Raw genomic sequence first — 20,767 nt, 5'->3', positions numbered from 1 at the left:
TGTTGCTAGACAAAAGTATGGGAAGTTCCCAGACCTATCCCAAGCTTAACCGGGAGGGATAACGTCTAGGGACGGAAGAGTCACGTCTGCTTTTGGCTTCTCCGCGGGGACTGCCAATAACAAAGTGAATTCGTGCAAATGCCTGTGCACTAGGAACAAGAAAGAGGAACCACTCGCTAATTTCACATGCGCCACCAGAAGGCAACTTCTTTCAGAGACTGGTTCTTCCCCCGCCTGCGTAAAAACCAGCAAACCTCCCCCTTCCCCCCCGCGCGAGGAAAGCCTCAGCAATTCCTTTTCCTCTCCTGCCGGCCACCCCATGGACAGTGGTTTTGTTTTTGTAATAGCGAAAGTGGCCAGGTCCTTAAAGTGCTATACAAACACTACCACTGTATCAGCGTCCCATTAGATGAATGCGTGTGTTCTTGGGACGACCCCATTTAATCTGTGTGCTGCATTTCAAATGAAGCAAGCCAGAAATTAGTCGAGTTAAATTTGATTCTTTATTTAAGCAAGCTCACAAAATGAAATAGCTTCGCCTTCCCCATCTCCCCTCCATGCTTTCTTTAAGCTACCTGAACTGGATAAAGGGGCCACAAAGGGAGAAGAAACAGCCACTAAGAATCTCCGGTTGCAAGGAGGTTGCTTGCTTGGCACAAGGCTGACATAACAGTGCTATGCTGGTCCCCTTGCAGCTGCAGGCATAGGGGCTGTGTTGGGGATGGACTCGGGGCAGGAGAGGGTGTAGCCAGAGTTCTGTGGGCTCCAGCTATGAAAAGCCTATAGGGTGTTGTTACAAGACAGTGCAACTTAGAGCAGTGCTGGGGCTGCTCTAAATTGTGCCAGGAACGCCCCTAGGTCAGAATTAGGGAGGCACAAAGGTGGCGTAAAGCCTGGGCCTGGGAGAGGAGGAACAGGAAATCTGGCCTGAGATGTGGGTCTCCCAGGGTGCTCCTGGTGCACGTCGCTATCAGACGGACAGGAAGCTTTGAAGATGGCAGCTGGACACGGCCAGAGGAGGCTGATCACCTAAAGAAGGGCTGTGCAATCACCTGTAAGGCGAGGCTGTTCCCCAGGAGAGATAGTCAGTGGGTCTTGGAGCTGGGCGAGGGACTATGGGCTGCTCCACCGCAGTCACATCCCCGGAGTAGGATTTGAGAAGGGATGCGTTCTTGTTGGCCAGCATGGCACGCTCGTTCCTGCGGAACTTTGCTCTTCGGTTCTGAAACCAAACCTGCGGGGGAGGGCAAAACACAGACAGGCCAGAGATCGTAACCTGCTCCACTGACGTTCTCCCTGCGCGACCAGACGCTCGGGGCCCTGGGCACCGTGGGGAGATGGCGGCCTGGTGAGGAAAGAACCAGAAGTGGCCTGATGCACTGCGTTTGCAGGAGGCGGCGGAAAGCAAGTACGGTTCTGATGCCCCAGGGAGTAAGGGAAAAAGCAGCTGGCCAGGCTCACATGGGGGCATCAAAACACAGTTTAAAAGGGACCCAAAGCTCTGCAAAGTGAGATGAGCAGTGAATCCTCGTCCCTATCCGAGGTGAAGCAGCATGTGAGAGGTCTGTGCCACCAAGCTGGGACTCTCAAGGAAGATGCTTATGGGCTGGACCTCTCCTGCTTCCACTGCTTCCCGGACCCAGGAGAATGCTGGTAGCCTCATGTCTCCTCCCCAGTGCCAGAGCCCCATGGGTCCTCTCAGAGAAGATGCAGATGGCCTATGTGGCCCTCCAAAGCAGCAGTGATCTTGCGGGGCTGCTGGCTGCTTGCACCTTGTTCCTGAATGACAGGGATTCTTGGGAAGCTGCTCCTGGCCCCGGAGCGATAGAAACGGTTGCTTTATGTTAGGATTTGCCCCGATGTCCTAATGGGTGAAGACCCCTTTCCCTGATTATGCCTTGCACTCGTGCCCTGCCCTAAAACACAACACACGTACATTGGCTGCTAGCCCAGGCGTATGCACACATACATATGTACGTACACACACACACAAGTTACTGGTCTCAGTCAGGCCCACGGACAGCAATTCGGGGCCCAGGGCAGAACAGTCCCATCCTGCCTCTTCTGCCCATGACCCCGCCCACAGTCCACCTCTGTGCTGCCCCAGGCTCCACCCCCACTCCACTCCAGGTCCAACCCCCTCCCCCACTCATCTGGCCTGCTCACCACATCTCTCCCCCCCCGGCTCCATCCCCCTCTTTTCTTCCACACTCCCCCTTCCCCCAGGCTGTGAGCGACAGCCCTGGTGGGAGTTGAGCAGGGGGGGAGGGATGTGACAAGCAGCAGCGGGGGGCGAGCGATGGAGGAGAGGAGGGAAGCAAGCGGCGAGCGATGGTGGGAGGCTGGGGGTGGAGGGGGAAGGAGTGACATGGCAAGCAATGAGCATCGGGGCCAGGCAGGGCTTGGGGTGGAGTGGGAGTGAAGTGTGGGCGGGGCCACAGGGGCAGAAGAGGCCCAGGCCCTTTTAAATTGCTGGGCCCCTGGGTAATTGCCGCTTCCCCATCCCCCCACAATGAGCGAGTCTGGTCTCAATACAGGGATACTAGGTGAATTTTAATCGCCCGTGTGGTGCCGGATGTCAGACTAGATGATCTAACAGTCCCTGCTGGTCTTGAATCTATCAATGAACAAACACACACACACACACACACACAAACTCTTTTCCTTCAGTCCATGAAACCAGCAGAATGGAAAAGGCCAATTTCATTTCTCCCCAGACACATCTCCCTCTTCCCTCTCAGACTCAAACTGCTCAGGGGTTTCACCCACAACCTCCTCACATCTTGGGGAAGCCCTGCCCGGCCTAGCTAGCAAGTGTAAGACCAAGTGAGTTTCTGCCGTTATAACTCTGCTGATTTGATGCGTATGGAGGTTTGGGAAGTGGACTGTGCCCAGCAATGCCATTCTAGGCCGAGGTGGATCTGCTCTGGTTAAATAAAATCCAACTCAGACCTTCATCAAAACCTCTGGTGGAACTCAGGTCTTCTGCTCTGGGATAACTTGTTTCCTTGTAATTTTCAGTTACATACAGTTGTGTGTTTCTTCTTGTAATTTCCTGCTCAAGCCTTAAATCTCTTGAGGTTCAGATTAAGTCAAGGGGATCTTTAGCTCTGATACGGACCATTGGCGGCACTCTGGCGGTGCAATAAGACTCCCTGGGAACACAAAGCTGGCATAACCAGCTCTCTGCCTCCCTCTCCCCAGACCCACTTGTGCAATGACACAGAGTGATGCTGCACTCCACCAATCCCCATCCAACAGAACTGCCCCTTGGGATCTGTTACTGCTGCCACAAGTCCTGACGCTGCTTCAGTTTGTACAGGGGCACAAAGGAGGGTTCAAACCCACCTTTGCTTGCCATACTGGGTCTACACTGAGTGCAGCTCAGCCTGACCAGAAGGCTAAAGCCAAGAGACACACCCCAGCTTTGGGATCTGAGCCAAACATCTTGATCTTTGGAGGTTTCCCTTAACACTCTCAAGAGCTTCCTTCTCTCCGCCCAAAAGCAGTATACATTTGCCACCACGATTAAATGCTGAGTGTAATTCTGCCATAGGAATCTCAGCCTACAGCGTTTAGCCCACCAAGTAGCTTCTTGACTGGGCATTTTTGCCTGTGTCACAAACCTGATTACAAAAATAGACACCATTTCCAAGCCCCCACCGAGTTGTCTCTGAGTGCTAAAGCAGTTGTGTTTCTTTTATGGAACATTGCTCTAGAACTTAATAGCGAATTCTCTCCCTGCTATGGAATTCCATAGGGTGGTTAAAAATCTCTATACAAAGCATCCGATTCTCTATTAAATTTGGAGGAAATTTTCAAAAGGACTTAAGTGACATAGAAGCTCCCAGGCATCGAAGTCAGTTAGGTACTTCTGAAAATTTTGGCCTGTGGCTTTGTATGGATTTGTACAACACCTAACGCAATGGGGCCTTGATCCCAAACTGGGGTCCCTGGGTTCTACTGTGATATAGTTATTATCATCGTTCAGTTTGATTTCTACAAAACCCTAATGTTTCACCCTATTAAATATGATAGCGCTTTTCAGAAGGATCTCTATGGCATTTATATATTTGAGAGCTTTTTACTGACAGAAAGAGCAATACTCTTGTACTGATTTTAAGCCCCAGGTTCTATAACAATTCTGTATCTCTGCAGCTACCCTGCTGGCTGGGTGAATAAAAAGGCCCTGGCTTTCTGGCAGTACCTGGATGAGATGGGCGGAAGATTGACTTCTGGCACGAATTACCTGAACTCTGGCTTCAGTGAGGTTGACTCTGCGTGCAAGGTCTTCTCGGACAAAGGCATCGGGGTAATGTGTCCTTTCAAAGACTCTCTCCAATGCCTGCAGCTGGCTGCTGTTGAATGTGGTCCTGTTTCTTCTCTGCTTTCTTTTCTTCTTCTCTTCTGAGTTCAGCTGATCATCTAGAATTGGAGAGAATCGGTCGGGTGAAGTGTTGGAACTAGATTACTGGAATTTCGGAAGCATCGGTATTTACCTTTTTTTTTTACACAGCTAATCTAGACCTTTGCATCTTTTGGAGAAGACACAGAAGTCAAGACCCTAGCCACGTGGATTAAAGCTGAGACACACATTTTTCAGAGATTCATATAAATTAATACATTTTGAGGCCAGAATAGACCATTCTCATCATCTAATCTGACATCCTGTGGAACACTGAATCATAGAATCATAGGACTGGAAGGGACCTCAGGAGGTCATCTAGTCCAACCCCCTGCTCAAAGCAGGACTAATTTCAGCTAAATCATCCCAGCCAGGGCTTTGTCGAGCCAGGCCGTAAAAACCGCTAAGGATGGAGATTCCACCACCTCGTTAGGTAACCCATTCCAGTGCTTCACCACCCTCCTAGTGAAAAAGCTGATCAGAGAATTTCCCCCAGTGATTCTGGTATCAAAACCCAAATAACTTCCGGCTGAGCTGGAACAGATCTTTTAGAAAGAGATTCAGCTTTGATTGTGGAAGTCTGGGCCTATAGCTTCATGTTCCTTTCCGCACCTAGGTTTCCTTTTTCTTGAAGCTGTCTGTCTAACACACGTTTCACCTTCGTTCCACATTGCAGAGAGGAGCAAACGGATGAAAATGGAAGGAAGTGGAGACTAGACGGAATGCTTCCCTCTGCCCCATACTGGTAGAAGCCCTTCCGTGCGAATAACTTAATGCAAACATAGGGTCAGAGCCTCATCTGGTATACACTAGCATAGCTCCACTGAGGTCAATGGGCCAGATCCCCATCCAGTGTAGACAACCATGGCTCCACTGAGGTCAATGGACCAGTTCTTTATCTGGTGTAAATCAGCAAATCTCCACTGAAGTCAATTTTAGGAAAAGAAAATAGGAACTCTGGATCCATTCATCTTGGGGAGCTCACCACCAGTGCGTAGGGCCCTTGATGCAGACAAACTACACTGCTAGAGCAGATGCCCAAGGTTGGGACTGGGCTTCCACAAAGCCCTTCAAACACCACATGATTTAGAAGGCCACCCCTTTACACTCTTTTGTCATGGGATAAGAGGGAAGGTCCTCTCCTGGATCAGTAACTGATTAAAAGATAAGAAACAAAGGGTAAGAATAAATGGTCAGTTTTCAAAATGGAAAGGTAAATAGTGGTGTCCCCCACAGGTCTGTACTGGGACCAGTGCTGTTCAACATATTCATAAATGATCTGGAGAAAGGGATAAACAGTGAGGTGGCAAAATTTGCAGATTATACAAAATTTATAGATATTATTTAAGCCCAAAGCAGACTGTGAAGAGTTACAAAGGGATCTCACAAAACTGGGTGACTGGGCAACAAAATGGCACATGAAATTCAATGTTGATAAATGCAAAGTAATGCACATTGGAAAAGATAATCCCAGCTATATATAACTGATGGGGTCTAAATTAGCTGTTATCACTCAAGAAAGAAATCTTGGAGTCATTCCGAATAATTCTCTGAAAACATTCACTCAATGTGCAGCGGCAGTTAAAAAAGCTAACAGAATTTTAGGAATTATTAGGAAAAGGATAGATAACAAGACAGAAAATATCATATTGCCTCTTTATAAATCCATGGTACGCCCACATCTTGAATATTGCCTGCAGGTCTGGTCACCCCATATTTCAAAAAAAGGTATATTGGAATTGGAAAAGGTACAGAAAAGGGAAACTAAATTGATTAGACGTATGGAAAAGCTTCCATACGAGAAGAGATTAATAAGACTGGGCCTTTTCAGCTTTGAAAAGAGATGACTAAGGGGGGTTATGATAGAGGTCTATGAAATCAAGACTGGTGTGGAGAAAGTAAATAAGGAAGTGTTATTTACTCCTTCTCATAACAACAGAACTAGGGATCACCAAATGAAATTAATAGGCATCAAGTTTAATACGAACAAAAAGAAGTATTTTTTCACACAACACACAATCAACCTGTGGAACTCCTTGCTAGAGGATGTTGTGAGGGCCAAGACTATAGCAGGGTTCAAAAAAGAACTAGATAAGTTCCTGGAGGATAGGTCCATCAATGGCTGTTAGCCAGAATAGGCAGGGATTGCTGTTTGCCAAAGGCTGTGAATGGGGATGGGATGGATAACTTGATGATTATCTGTTCTATTCATTCCCTTTGAAGCACCTGGTATTGGCCACTGTCAGAAGACAGGATACTGGGCTAAATGGACCATTGATCTGACCCAGTACTGCAGTTCTTATGTTCTCTGTGCTAGGATCATTGGATGATAGTGTTTGTGTTCTCAACAACAAGGCCACCTGCCTTATCTTCACTTTTGACCCTAGGCTGTACATAAACAAGGTCTCCATGCCATAGGTCAAAGGCCAATGCACTGACCCATTTACCATTCCTCCCCATGATGATACTTTTAACATCCTTGCATAGTATAACAACTCATAAGCCTGGAAGTACTGAACCCCAAAGCTTATTGGACATGGTGTATCTGGCTTCATAAAAGAACAAAGATATCTGCCTGATCCAACACCAATTTAAGTGCCTGAGAGTCTTTTCACTAATGTCAGTGGAGTTGGCTCAGGCTTTTCGTGGGCAAACGCTATTAAGTATTCACTATTTATCATTGATTATTCTCCTGTTTAAAATGGTTTCAGTCATCCAATCAGGGAGAAGAAACAAAACACAGACTCAGGTGACCCATCGCACAGAATCTATGAACAAACAGTTTTGGATTCATGCATGAGCCACACATATTTATTTGCTTGGTCAATGAGTCAACAGATAATGAACAAATAATGATATGATGCAATAATAAACCAGTTTAGGAAAACTGTGTTGGGTTCACTGATAGTCCAGGAACAGAAAAAGAGGTTCAATCCATAGACTAAATCGTTCATTATAGCTCTATAGTGTGTAGATAACAAGATCTTTTTCCTGTCACAATCTCGGTACAGCCTTTGCTGTTGTTTTATGTCAGTGTTACATTGTCGACTTGTATTCAGTGGATCCACACTCACTTCGACCCCCAGATTCCCCGCAAAAGATAAGGAACTAAGGAAAGACATCAAAGGGGATGAAATGGAAAAATACTTAGGAAGAATTGATATGGAATAAGCCGGCACTGGTCAATTTCTCTGCTACTTGAGTGTATTTTCTGAATAAACATGCTGGGGGGAAAAAGATCAACCCTTGAAGGTTAAAAATGCAAAGAGCCATGTAAATAAAAAGCAAAGTCTGCTCTGCTCAACATCCTGTGTGGTGAAGCTCATAACGGAAAGACTCCCATGGAGTAGAAGAGACAGTTTGAATATTGGCCCTTCACTTTGCATGGGCGTCTGCCTTTCCTCAGCGATCACTTGAACTGTGGGCCCTTCGTTTTGCTTTGCTAACGTCAGAGACCACAAGGTGGCATGGCATTTAAAGAAGCGCTGGAGTGAATGCAAACATCACCGGTAAAGTTTACAGATGCCCTATAGTGAATGTTGCCAATGTGCACCTGTATCAGAGATTCGTGCAGAAAGAATGGGGGTTTGCTTATTATCCTACTAACCAACAGGTCCCGAGGCAGACCAGTGCAAAGGCGGCGTTTGGTTCCTCCCTTTAAGGTGGCTTCTCCACCTTATACAAACTGGCTCGCTTGGCAAACCATCCATCCCTTCACTCCATCATTATTTTTTCCATAACAGCATCTCTGCTCCTGCTCCGGATAGACAGCAGCGCCCTTTCGGTCCACAAGAACCCTTAGCATTTGATGCAGCAACATGGCAGTGTGGCTCCAGATGCACCGTAAAGCATTTAGAGAGCTAAATGTTTATATACTGGGTAGTCAAACCTTTGGCCAGCTAGGTATAGAAAGATCCCAGTTACTGGAGCAATAACATCATATAAGACATGGCTCGAAATGCCTTGCTCTTCTCAGTGGCTTTATTTCTGCTGAGCAGGTCTCAGTGAAAACACAGTGGAGTCTTTTCTCCTCTTTTCCTCACTTATTGGACTTAGAGTAAGGCTTGTGTCCACCATGCAATAGGAGTGATTCTCTGCCTACTTGCAGTGGCTTTATACCCGGGGCACATCACTGTTGTAAGTAGAGTTGCACCTGCATTAACATGGGGTCTCAGAGTGGGGAATCAAGCCTGCAATTTTTTGGCACAGCTGCTTCCTGTGCTTTGTATCCAGACCTGCTTTGTATTACTAAACTCTAAGGGTATATTTACACTGCAAAAAAACTACCTTCAAAAAAACACCAGCTCAACTGACCCGAGCTTTTGGGATTCGTGCTACAGTGCTAAAAGCAGCAGTATAGACGTTCCTGTCCAGGCTAGAGCTTGGCCTCCGAGACACAACCCCTTCGCCGGGTTTCAGCACCTGGGCTCCAGACTGTGAGGGAATGTACACGGCTAGTTTTAGCCCCGTTGTGCCAGTCCCGTGAGCCTGGCTTAGTTGACTGGGCTCTGAGACTTGTTGCTGTGGGCTTTTTTTCCCCCAGTGTATCCAACAGTGGAATTTTCAAAGGTGCCTGTGGGCCAAGCACCATGGAATTCCAAAGGGAATGGAGCTCCTGGTTCCCGTAAGTGTCTTTGCGAATCCCAGTTTAAAACTTTTTCCTGACATACCGTTCAATGGACCATGCAAGTCAAGTGAGCTGTTGTGTTAATAATAACAATTTGCACTGACAGCATCTGTGCTCTGAGGAGTTCACAACCCTTTACAAATCTGAATGAATTTAGCTTCACAGCACCCCTATCTGTCAAGTCAGTGTCTGTTTCCACGTCTGTAAGTGGGGTGGAGAGCGAGGGAAGGGAGCTGGGTCCAGCAAAGCACTTAAACATGGACTTGACTTTAAGCATGTGAATAGTCCCACTGAAATCAATGGGTCTTCTCATGTGATTAAAGGTAAGCTGGACTGGGACCTTAATATTCTTAAATATAACAGGCGAGATCTTCAGCTGGTATATATAAGTGTGGCTCAATTGAATTCAAAGGAAATACATCAATTACACCCATCTGGAAATCTGGCCCAATATATATAGAATTAAATAAATCACTGTGATGTAACCCTGCTTGGCCTCTCTCATCATGACAGTGCCTTCTACCCTAGTGCCCCTGGGAAAGGATGCAATCCCAAGACAGGAAAGTTTACTAAGAAAATGAAATCCAAAATGTGTTGGACCACCATTTGTGATGCTTTTCGCTGTCCATCTGGTAACAGTTCCTGCACCTGAACTCCTACAGTCTATCCAGTTGGGAACAAATTCCACTTAAGTTAAAAAGAGGTTTTCAGATTCCAGAAGGTTTACAGCTCCTCTCTCCTCCTCAATAGCCAATCCCTGGACAGATTCCTTTTCAGTCTGGGAATGCCTGGATACTAACATACCCATGGATTTCTTTGTATCTGAGAAGAAGTGCTTGGAGATTGGTTTTATACAGGAGTTTTGAATCCTTAAGCTGAGATAGAAAGGCAGGAATGTGTTAGAAAAACAAGTATGTTCAGGAATTTTGGAGCATTAAAGTGTGGCTTCACGTGATGACAGCAAGCCATCATGACCAGCATCCAGGCAGATGAGTGGGGGAGAGAATGGGACAAAATTTCATTAATACTTGCGCTGAGTGTAGAGTAGGTATGTAAAAATTAGTTTAATAAAAATCTGTTTAAACGTTCTAAATATAGAATGTTTAAATGGTTAAACGCTGGGGGGGCGGGAGCCGTGCTGGGCTCAGCTTCTCGATGTCAAGTGAGAGCTGCCCAGCTGCAGCTCCCCAACCCACACCGCTGCGGTAGCTGGGCAGCTCTCACTCGTGGGCAGCTGAGCCGAGCTCAGCTGTGGCTCTCCCCCGCACCGCACTGGGCTCCGCGTTTCCCTGCCAGCGAGAGCTGCCCAGATGCCACTCCCCTCCCCCCCATTTAAAACGTTTAAACAGCTGATTACCGTTTACATGGTTAACCTTTTACATCCCTAGAGTAGAGTTTGCATTTATGGTTGTGTTTTTTGTGGGTTTATTTCAGCCTCCCGGGCAGCCAGTTATGGGGTTGATATCATACGAAGAAGCAGACAATAGAAATACTACAAGACCAGCTGCTGGGGTTTCTTGGCTCCACAAATGGTTTCTGGTGGCATTAAAACTGTCCATGAAAATTGAAAGTGCCAATACAAAGCCTGAAATAGCTGGCTTTTTTGGTGATGTCAAACTTACAGCTGTTGTCTGCTCTGTCAACTTCCTCTGGAATCCAAATGAGGGTCTCTATTAATACAGGGTCAGCAGAGGATAAGGGGGTCAGATCAGGGAGTCTTTCCATTGACTCCAGTGGGTGCTGGATTGGGCCCAAAGTAAGGGCAAGGGAACATAATCCCCACAGAGGAACTCTAGTACAGTGCCCACAAACGATGGGCAGCGCTCAGGAGGTCTGAAGGCTCAGTGTAAGTTGTCTGTAAAGGGTCAGGTTGGCTCTTTTTTTTTCAGTATGTCTGTTTGGAACCAGGCAGCTGTTTCCAATCAGCAGCACTGCTGACAGGGGCTTGGGCCTGTGGCCACATGATACCATCTCTCTCTTCAGGTGGCAAACCCAAGAGACTGGGACCTGAGCTGGACTGTTTGGTGAAGGGCCCTGTGGGGAGTTTGGGAAGGATTTTGAACCCCACCTGATGAATCACACGTACCCCCAGCCTCCTGAACTGACCTGAGTTGCTAGGAGTTTGGCAGGCATAGCTTGACCACAATATCAGGATGTTTGGATCACAACATTCATGGAGCTACATTGAGGCAAATTTCATCACATTGTGGTGATGGCCCAGTACGTCCTTGTGCTTTAAGCACCCAGCAGAAGGAGGAGTTTGAGGTCAGGTTCTAGCTCGTTGCCCGTATGGGCAGGTTTTGAGGTCTGCAAACGCCTAAGGATGAAGAATAAGGGAACTTAGATCCACACATACTTCAACTGCGCATCCCTACCACCTGAGGATATCTCTCCCCCTATACCCTCGATGGACTCCTCCTCTAAGTGCTTGATCTTCCTCCTAAACAGGACAGTTTAGCTCAGCATACCAGGGAGCCTATGTTTTTGTTACCCTACCTCAGACTCATTGCTCTATGTGGGACCCTACTGACCATGAAATCTATATTCTAAGTAGAGCTGGTCAGGAAATGGTTTTCTCATCCCATGAACTTTTTCAAGATTTCAGAAATATTTCCTGTCCTGAATCGGGACAAAAATTTGAAATTTTGAAAATTTTCCATCAATCGAAAATCTGAAAAAAAAAATTTAAAAAGAAAAAAAATATATATATATATATCAGCAGAGGAATCTAAATATTTTGTTTTGATCATTTTGGAATCTTTCATTTCTATTATTTCTACCACTTTAATTAATTTATTTGTTAAAATTGTACCAGAATTAGCTTAAATTTTGAAATGCAAAGGTCGTGCTGAATGGGAAAGCCAACGCGTTTCATTTTGTCAATGCAGAAATGGAATGTGTCAACCATTCTGAAGATTTCTTTCAAAAAACATTCAAGTTGAGAAATTCATCAAAACTGACCCTTTCTTGCTAGAAGGTTCTGTTTCAACAAATTGAGAATTTGACAAAAAAAGTTTTGTTGAAAAAGGTCCCAACTCGCTTCAATTCCAAAGGCAGGAAATAATTCCCCCTCATCCTGTCCCCTCCTCCCCCATACAGCAATTCTCCACTAGAGAAGTGCATTATTGGCTTTTCACTTTCCTTTGAAGCATCAATTTTTGGCCAGGTCAGGAGTCAGGATACAGCAGTAGATGACCCACTGATCCAGTGCTGTACAGCAGGTCCTTTGTTCCGATGATATCAGGATGAAGTGTCTCCCCATTTTTATATCTTGGTTGGTCATTTCTAGACACAATGGACCTATTTCTCTTCCACTTAGAGGAGTTTTATATTAGCGTGCCTGCACTGACTTCAGTGGAAATATTCCCAATTTACACCAGTATAGCTGAGAGGAGAAACCATTGGCTTCTATTAATTCTGATAGGCATATGGGTTAGCTAGAAAGGTGGCTGACTAAGATGAAATTGGTACAAACTCTAGTGTGGGCCTTCTAAAATTGGGTTAGCTCTTATAGCGTGCTTCTCATCATAGTTCCCAAAGCACATTATAAAGGAAGTCAGTATCATTATCCCCATTTTACAGAGGGGAAACTGAGCAAAGAGGCACTGTGACTTGCCAAAGGTCACCCAGGAGGCCAGTAGCAGAGCTGGGAATGGAACCCAGGTCTTCTGCGTGCCAGTCTAGGACTCCACTCCACTGCCTCTCTTAATGAGATTCAACAGTGTCCATATTAAGGGGTCACAAATCAGAGGCTAAATTGTGTATAGATCAGTCCCAAGATGCTGAAAATGTTGACTTCAATGAGAGTTAGGCACCTAAATATCTTTGAGGAGCTGGACCATTGGATCATTGCTTTCTCATTTCCTGCTATAACCAAACTAACTCCTCAAGGCTCTCTTGGGGCTTCACATCTCATCCTCTGAAACATCTGGAACTGGCCACTCTCAGAAACAGGATGTTGGACTAGGTAGACAGCGGGTCTGATCCAGTCCAGCATTCCTGTATAACTGTTACACATGAGGAATCATGAGTGCAATGCTATGGGGAGAGGAAGAACAAAGGATGAGGCCTGAAAAATTCCAAAGAATAAGCACACATCCTGCCAACAACCCCAAAAGCATCATTGCAAATTTGCTTGGTTCTTCCTGGAGTGAAGTGAGATGCCAGTGATTCACAGCTCACTCAGAACAGACGGCATCTAAAAAACAAAGGTCAATAAAAGGCAACTCAGTGTAGGCACTGAATGGAAATTTATGAGCAAACGTTATATTGCAGTGACTCACGTGAAGGTCACCGCTGGCTAATTCACCCCTACCATCAACACCCCATTAAGAGAAGTATCTGGACTCACATTGCTAGGCAGTGAAGCCAAATGTTGGAGGCTTCCCTTGACCGCAAGCTTGGGTTAATTACAGGGACAGAGATGAATAGGAGGTTTAGCCATACAACTCCCAATAATGTCAATGAGAGCTGAGTGGCTAAATCCCTTAGGCAGCTTTGAAAAATCTCACCCACCTTGATTTCTATTTCCCCTCCCAGCACTGTCACTATTTCATTGCCTGGAACGCCTTTTTGGATGCTGGAAAACAGCATTTCTTTTCCTGACTCTTTGTCTCTTCCCACAGAGAAGGGTCAAAACCAAAGCCTTCCATCTGAGCGCTGCGTCCTGGTAGTTCAGATACAGGAAATGCATTGTGGCTCGGTTTGGTTCACATTCTCCAAGGCTCAAGCCTCTTGGATGCCAGCCCGCCAAGTATCCACCTCTGTCCCATCTCCAGACTGGATCCAGGGACAGACCTCCAGAGGGGAAGAGGAGAACGTTGCAGGGTAGACACCTGCCTAGATCTAGATGGCAGGACAGGGTTTTGCTGTCCAGGTTTATTCAGCACATGCTAAAAGAAGGAGAAAGGATCATCCACGGGTTAGGTCACTAGCCTAAGACATGGATTGAATTCCCTGTTCTGCCATACTCTTCCTGTGTAGCCTGGGGCAGATCATGTATTCTCTATATGCCTCAGCCCCCCAATGGAGATAATAGTGCCTGATCTCACAGGGGTGTTGTGAGGTGCTGGGATATTGTGGTGATAGGGGCTGTATAAATACCATAGAGAGAGAGACTGAGATGAGAAAATAGAAAGAGGGTAAATATGAGAGAGACAAGCACTATAATAATATACAATATTTTTGTGTTAACGTTTGCTGTTATTTTGATTGTAAGTGGAAGGATTGGCAGGACTCAAATCCAAGTCTGGAGGCCTATCATGCAATCAACATCCCTACACTGCCACCTGGTGGCGGCTGTAATCTGGCTGCTCTCTGTGACCCACAATCCAGAGAGGTTGCACACATGGGATGTTCTACCTCAAGTCATCTGACACGGCAGTTCACCCGGGATCCTGAGAGTAAACTCTTTGAGTCAGGGATTGCACCTCACTTTATCTTTGTACAGCACCATGCACAATGGGGTTCTGTCTGCTGTTGGGTGCTGCATCCACTGCAATTATACAAATATCAGAAGTTGAGGCAAAAGAGGAATTATTTAGAAATAGCCCCAGTGTGGATTATTATAAACACAATAATCAAATCCAAGTTGAAACTAAACAGTTTGATTGAATCCCAGGAGAGAATGAGGCTCTTTCAACCAGAGACAACCACAAAATGTAGGATATGCCAGGAAAGATTTTTCACATCAATCATGTAAACTGGAAGCTTAATGAGTAATTCCAGCAAGAAAACAAGAGCATTGAAATATATTCCCAGGCCTCAAAATACTGGATAATAACCCAACATTGAGTCTGACCAACTAGAGTTGGGAGGAAAATGGGTTGGGTTTGTTTAGTGGAAAACGGACTTTTTGTAGACAAAAGAAAAACTGAAAGTTTTCAGCCAAAAGCCAAAAAACCCTCAGGTTTTGTGTTTTCCAATGGAAAAAAGTAACTTTTGTTGTTGTTGAGGAAAACAGATACTTCCTGTGAAAATTTTCATCTAGTCAAAATCCAAATTTTCCATACCCCCCCAAAAAAGTTCTGATGGAAAATTTTTGAGCAACTTACTTCCTTGCCAAAGTAACTTTGTATGTGGTCATAACTCTTTGCAGGATGGTGTCCTTGCTTTCTCCTAGTGACATTTCCTTTTATAATTGAAATACCTGGCAAAAAAATCTTCCCAACACACTGGACCTAAGTTTGACACACTACATAAAAGGGAATTTACAGGGGGAAAGGGCTGAGAAAAGGAATTAAAAACTAGCATTGGGTTTGTTTAGGGAAATAAATTGACAGAGATATATGGAAAGTCATCTTAACAGCAAGGTAGCAATCTATGCAACTCCAAATTATCAACAGAAGTTACTTTTCCCATTACAAGGTGCTGAAGGCAAAAACCATTAACACAGACAAATTCTGGAGAGGCAGTGCCAGTTTGGGGCACATAGTGCATATGTGTTTGAGTTGCTTTGCGAGTCAGTGAAGCTGGAAAAAAAAATCCTCATGTGAATTGATATAATATTCTATCAAAAAGCCACTTTAAGAAAACATCTTCAAACATTCAATGGTCAGGAAATGCCAAAGTTAAGGTTTCAATTGCAACCTGCAAGGGATTATGTCAATCTGAAGATCACTTTTCCACCTGAAAATGTCTACTTTTTATTGCTATCACTAACCCCTAAGATCGCTACAATGGAAAATTTCTCTGTTCTTCAGATTGTTTAATTTGTGCATTGGACGATTTGTGCATTTGGCGTACGGTCAATTTCATCATGACTTTGTTGAGGGTCATTTGCTCTTCCTGTCTCACTCACGCCCTACTCACAGGGACGTGTCTCCTGTGAAGGGAAAAGAAGATGGGGTCTCTGTGTCTGCTGAGAACTGATTTTAGAAATGGCTGTAAAAAGCCTGAGATGGAAAATGTCTTTTTAGCAGTTATTTAATCTTAGAATGTTTTGAAGTAATGAAATAGTTAAGAGGCCTAGACGCCAGTAGGGGTGGAATGCAGAGAAAGACCTTGTAACTTAGATAAGGAAAGTTGCAAGTACTCAGCTAGAAAATTCCTAGATAATATTTTTTAGTATGTATGACCATGGAAACTCTGACGTATAAAGACTTGTTTATACCACCCTATAAAAACAATCAGTTTTTTGTAAGTAGGGTCGTTCCTTACATTTGAAGGGACCACCTTCTTTACGTAAAGAATAAAAATCTGACTTTGCTAATCTGTTGTTTGGCTAATTCTGGACTATCCGGTGGGCAATGGATTTGTAAATAAGGACCCCTGAGTTTGGGTTCTTCCACAAATTGGCACCCCAGATGGGACACGCCTAGCGTGCATCCTCCTCGTCCCGGCTCCACTGAACAACTCAGCCGGCACCAGGTGAATTCACCTATTGGGATAACGTCTAGGGAGCTGAGACGGCGGGGAGGCGATAAGGTAAAGTCCCTTGTTTATTTTATTAGCAAAGTCTACTGTTATAATTCCAATCTGTAATTCCCTGTGTGGGTGAGAGTTGGTGAGCAATTTTATAATTCCAATCTGTAATCCCCGGTGTGGGTGAGAGTTGGTGAGCAACTTCTGATCAGAAACCCAGTTATGGATGCGGGGCAATTTTCTCCCATCCCTGGGAGTCCTTTGGACTATATGGTTAAAAATTTTAAGTCTATTCCAGGTTCTAAGGGTTTGTCTGTAAAGCGCTTAATTTTGTTATGTAAAATGATATGGCCAGGTTGTTTTTTTGGAGATTCTAGTAAACAATGGCCACAGGAAGGTACCTTTGATTTAGATAAACTGCAGTGTTTGACGGGGTTAATAGAAGATCCACACCCGCAGTGCAATGGATGAGCCTCGCCCTGGGAAAACCACCTTCGTGATCATGGTGTCTCCCCTGCCAGGTAAGTACTATAAGTAGAAAAAATAATTTTAAACTTTTTATACACTATTTCTGGATCATCACGTAAACGTGGCGTGCTCTGTTGCCATAAGAGCAGATCTTGTAGAGCAAAGGGAATGTGAACAAGAGATTCCTGAATGCTTCCATCTCCAATAGGGACAGGATAAGTTCTTAATGGAGCTTGAACAGTAGGAATAGAAAATTTAGGAGACAAATCAGAAAAGGAAGGCTCTTCATCAAGTCTGCGATGAACCTGAGCTCTAGTTCCCTTACTGACAGGCTTACCTGACAGTCTGGGAGTAATACCAGGGGGTGCGGTAGGGGAAAATGAGGATTCCTCTCGAGTCTTAAACTCTCCCTCTCCCTCAAACACACAGCAAGGAGGTGGTGGCCAATCCTCCTCCCCTGCTTTCCCTGCTTGTAAATTCTTTTCATTGTAAGGCAGAGGATTAGTAAGAGAAGGATAGATTTTTGAAATAAATTCACCGGTGTTAGAAATCGGCGGTGCAAATGACGGCGCAACAGTTGCCAATTTCCTTTCTAAATTCTTCACAGTAGATTTATAGCTAGCTAGCTGACTTTCCGTACGGTGTTTAAAAGCTACATTATCCCACAGATACCAATATTCCATTTGCTTAGGGTGTGGATCTTCTATTTCCCAGCAACAGCAGTAGCAAAGTTAGAACTGGAAAGGCAGCTGGTAGGTATGGGCATAGAGAGGAGAACAGGGAAGAAGACACCCAAACAGGTAAGGATTTGCTCTCAAATGTGCTCAAAATATCCTTCTAAACACCTCTTTGGAAGTACAAAGCCCCCTGTTTTATATATTATATATATTCCCAGACAAAATATGATGTTAAGATGGAATTAATGTTATACATTCATAACTCAAGGGTAAAAATCATTAAAAGATTTTTTCAGTTACCCCAAACCAAGCATTGTAAACTCTGGAAACTAAGAGTTAAAGTTACACTTACAAGAAATATGAATTTGTTAAGATAAGAAATGCCCAGTTAAATGACCCACACAATCTTAACTCTGCCCTGGAGTGACACAATGCAATGAACACACAACTATAATTAAAAGAAATCCCAAAACCACCGAACCGCACACCCCTAGAAGTCACCTACCACCCCACACTGGAACCCTTAGGGTGTATCATTAAACAATTACAATTATACTCAATGGGGACCATATTATGAAAGAAATCATTCCTAAAGCTCCTCTTCTGGCCTTCAAACGACCCCCAAACTCATCATCAGAAGCAAGCTCCCAACAGACCAGGACACACCAATTCAAAGTGGCACCAGTCTCTGTCATAACAACAGATGCAAAACCTGAAGAAATATCTCCACGGCTATGATGATCAATACCCCCACCACACACCTTTCAGGATCCATGTGTCCTACACATGCTTATTACAACAGGTGGTGTACCTCATCGCATGCACTAAATGCCCCAATAACTGTGTGGATGAAGCAAGACAAGATAAGTGAAGTAATTATCTTTTATTGGACGAACTTCTGTTGGTGAGAGAGACAAGCTTCCACCAACGGTCCAATAAAAGATCTTACCTCACCCACCTTGTCTCACTATTATCCTGGGACCGACCCAGCTACAACAGCATTGCATATAATGATGGGTGAAGCAAGACAATGACTGCTGTCTGGAATGAACTCAGAGGGAAATGATAAAAGATAAAATCACAGGTGGGTGGACACTTTTCATAAAGTGATCACTCCATATATGACCTTTGAGTCCTCATCCTCAAAGGAAACCTCCCCAACACCTTGAAAAGATGAGTCTAGGAACTTAAATTCATAACTCAGCTAGACACCAAAAACCATCATTTTCATGCTGGATTTATGGCTCATTACAATAATCTGTAACCCACTAACCCTCCTTTGAACGGGCTCTTGCAACATGAATTAACTCCTCGTCTGGTCCACCTTGTGTATAGCTCTGGCACTGACAACCTTTCCCAAACCTGAAGAAGAACTCTCTCTAATCTTGAAAGCTTGTCTCTTTCCCCAACAGGAGTTACTCCAATAAACAAGGTTACTTCGCCCACCTTGTGTGTCTAATTATAATTAAGACAGTTTAATATTTGTGATCCCAGATTAGGTTGTACCGACTTTTAAAAACACATCAAATATTCTCACACTTCCTCCCTCCCCTCCATGGCACACCACCATTGTTAAAAACAAAAATTTCTTACAAGCTGAATTTTTTTTTTTTTTTTTTAAGATATAGCCTGTGCACAAGACTTTAACTGATTTTAACTATATGGAAAGTTTGGATCTACATTATACCATTTTTAAAGTAATTTGAGATCAAGAAAAGACTGGATCAGATACTAAATGTCTGAAAGGACACACTTTATAATTAATTTAACTCAAAGTAATTAACAGATTTACTAGTTCATTTTCAGAAAATTCACCTGTACTCAAAATAGAAAGGAAGGTAAGTTTGGAAAGCACATGTTATATTTTTCATTCAAAACAAAAATGGTTCATCTAGCCCATTATCCTGTCTTCCAACAGTGACCAATGCCAGGTGTTTCAGAGGGAATGAAGAGAACAAGTAATCATCAAGTGACCCATCCCCTGTCATGCATTCAACTGCTGGCAAACAGAGGCTAGGGATATTTCAGAGCATGGTTTTTCATCCTTGTCCATCCTGGCTAATAGCTATTGATGGACCTATCCTTCAGGAACTTATCTAGTTCTTTTTTGAACCCCCCTTATAGTCTTAGCCTTCACAACATCCTCTGGCAAGGAGTTCCACAAGTTGGCCGTGCATTGTGTGAAGGAATACTTCCTTTTGTTCATTTTAAACCTGCTGCCTACTAATTTCATTTGGTGACCCTTAGTTCTTGTGTTATGAGAAGGAATAAATAACACTTCCTTACTTATTTTCTCCACACCAGTCATGATTTTATAGACCTCTACAATATCCCCCCTTCATCAGCTCTTTTCCAAGCTGAAAAGTCCCAGTCTTATTAATCTCTCCTCATATAGAAACTGTTCCTTACCTCTAATCATTTCTGTTGCCCTTTTCTGCACCTTTTCCAATTCCACTAGATTGACACTTCTGTCAGAGATGTGATTGCAGCACGTAGCTAAATGATCACCATGGTCCCCTGACTCTATAAACTATGAACCTCTGGCCTGTCTATGCTGCAGTCTGACATGCAATTGCAGCTCCAGTAGATGTACTTATGCTAGGTTTACATGCGCTAATACAGCAAAAAATAGCAGTGTAGAGTGACTGGACAGGCTTCGGCGCAAGATGTGCAAGTCCACCGGGTACCCTGGGCGTGTAGTTGCATTGCTGAAACTGGTGGCCTTGCATCTCCAGGGCTACCTTTAGTCATGCTACCACAGGTGTAGCTAGCACACAGTTATTTTTAGCCAAGCTGCAATCACATGTCCGACTGCAATGTAGACCCTCTATTGTGTTTGTGACTGGTCAACACACCCCAAATCACTGGTCCATGTCATCATAGCTATTAAAGAACACACAGTGATATAATACTATGCAAAAACACATCAAAGCCAGCAGTATTATCACAAAATCAATACACATTATCCCCTCCCTTATTTATACAAATCTGAGGTCCATCGCCCAGCTTACATTCACAAGGCCCTGACCCTGCAAAAACTTACACATACATTTAACATTGAAGTCTATAACATGACTCAAGAGTGTAAAGATAAGCCTGTGCAAAATACTTCTCATGCTTCAAATCCAGTTTACAATGTCTGCATCTCTGGCCATCTGTTCCACCATCCCCTCAATCATGTCTTCTGATCTCTTTATAACCGAAAATCCTTACGTCACTTAGTGCAAT

The 20,767-nt window shown here is 44.4% G+C and overlaps 1 protein-coding gene and 1 pseudogene across 2 annotated transcripts in view; both read right to left on the bottom strand.

Annotated features, from left to right (window-relative positions):
* Positions 1–20,767, bottom strand: part of PRRX1 (paired related homeobox 1) — a 77,221-nt gene that overhangs the window by 8,185 nt on the left and 48,269 nt on the right. For both annotated transcript variants that reach the window (XM_067532527.1, XM_067532529.1), the window contains exons 2-3: positions 4,250–4,425; positions 1,053–1,234 (exon numbers count right to left, since the gene is read on the bottom strand). In XM_067532527.1, the coding sequence (XP_067388628.1) occupies positions 1,053–1,234; positions 4,250–4,425 (358 nt within the window). The remainder of the gene's footprint in view (positions 1–1,052; positions 1,235–4,249; positions 4,426–20,767) is intronic.
* On the bottom strand, positions 16,775–16,923 carry LOC137143009 (U1 spliceosomal RNA; annotated as a pseudogene).

The sequence above is a fragment of the Emydura macquarii genome, unplaced genomic scaffold, assembly GCF_026122565.2.
Source record: "Emydura macquarii macquarii isolate MOO-44397 ecotype Brisbane River unplaced genomic scaffold, CSIRO-AGI_Emac_v2 contig_3287, whole genome shotgun sequence".
Classification (NCBI taxonomy): domain Eukaryota; kingdom Metazoa; phylum Chordata; order Testudines; family Chelidae; genus Emydura; species Emydura macquarii.
This window is presented reverse-complemented; position numbering and strand designations above follow the sequence as displayed.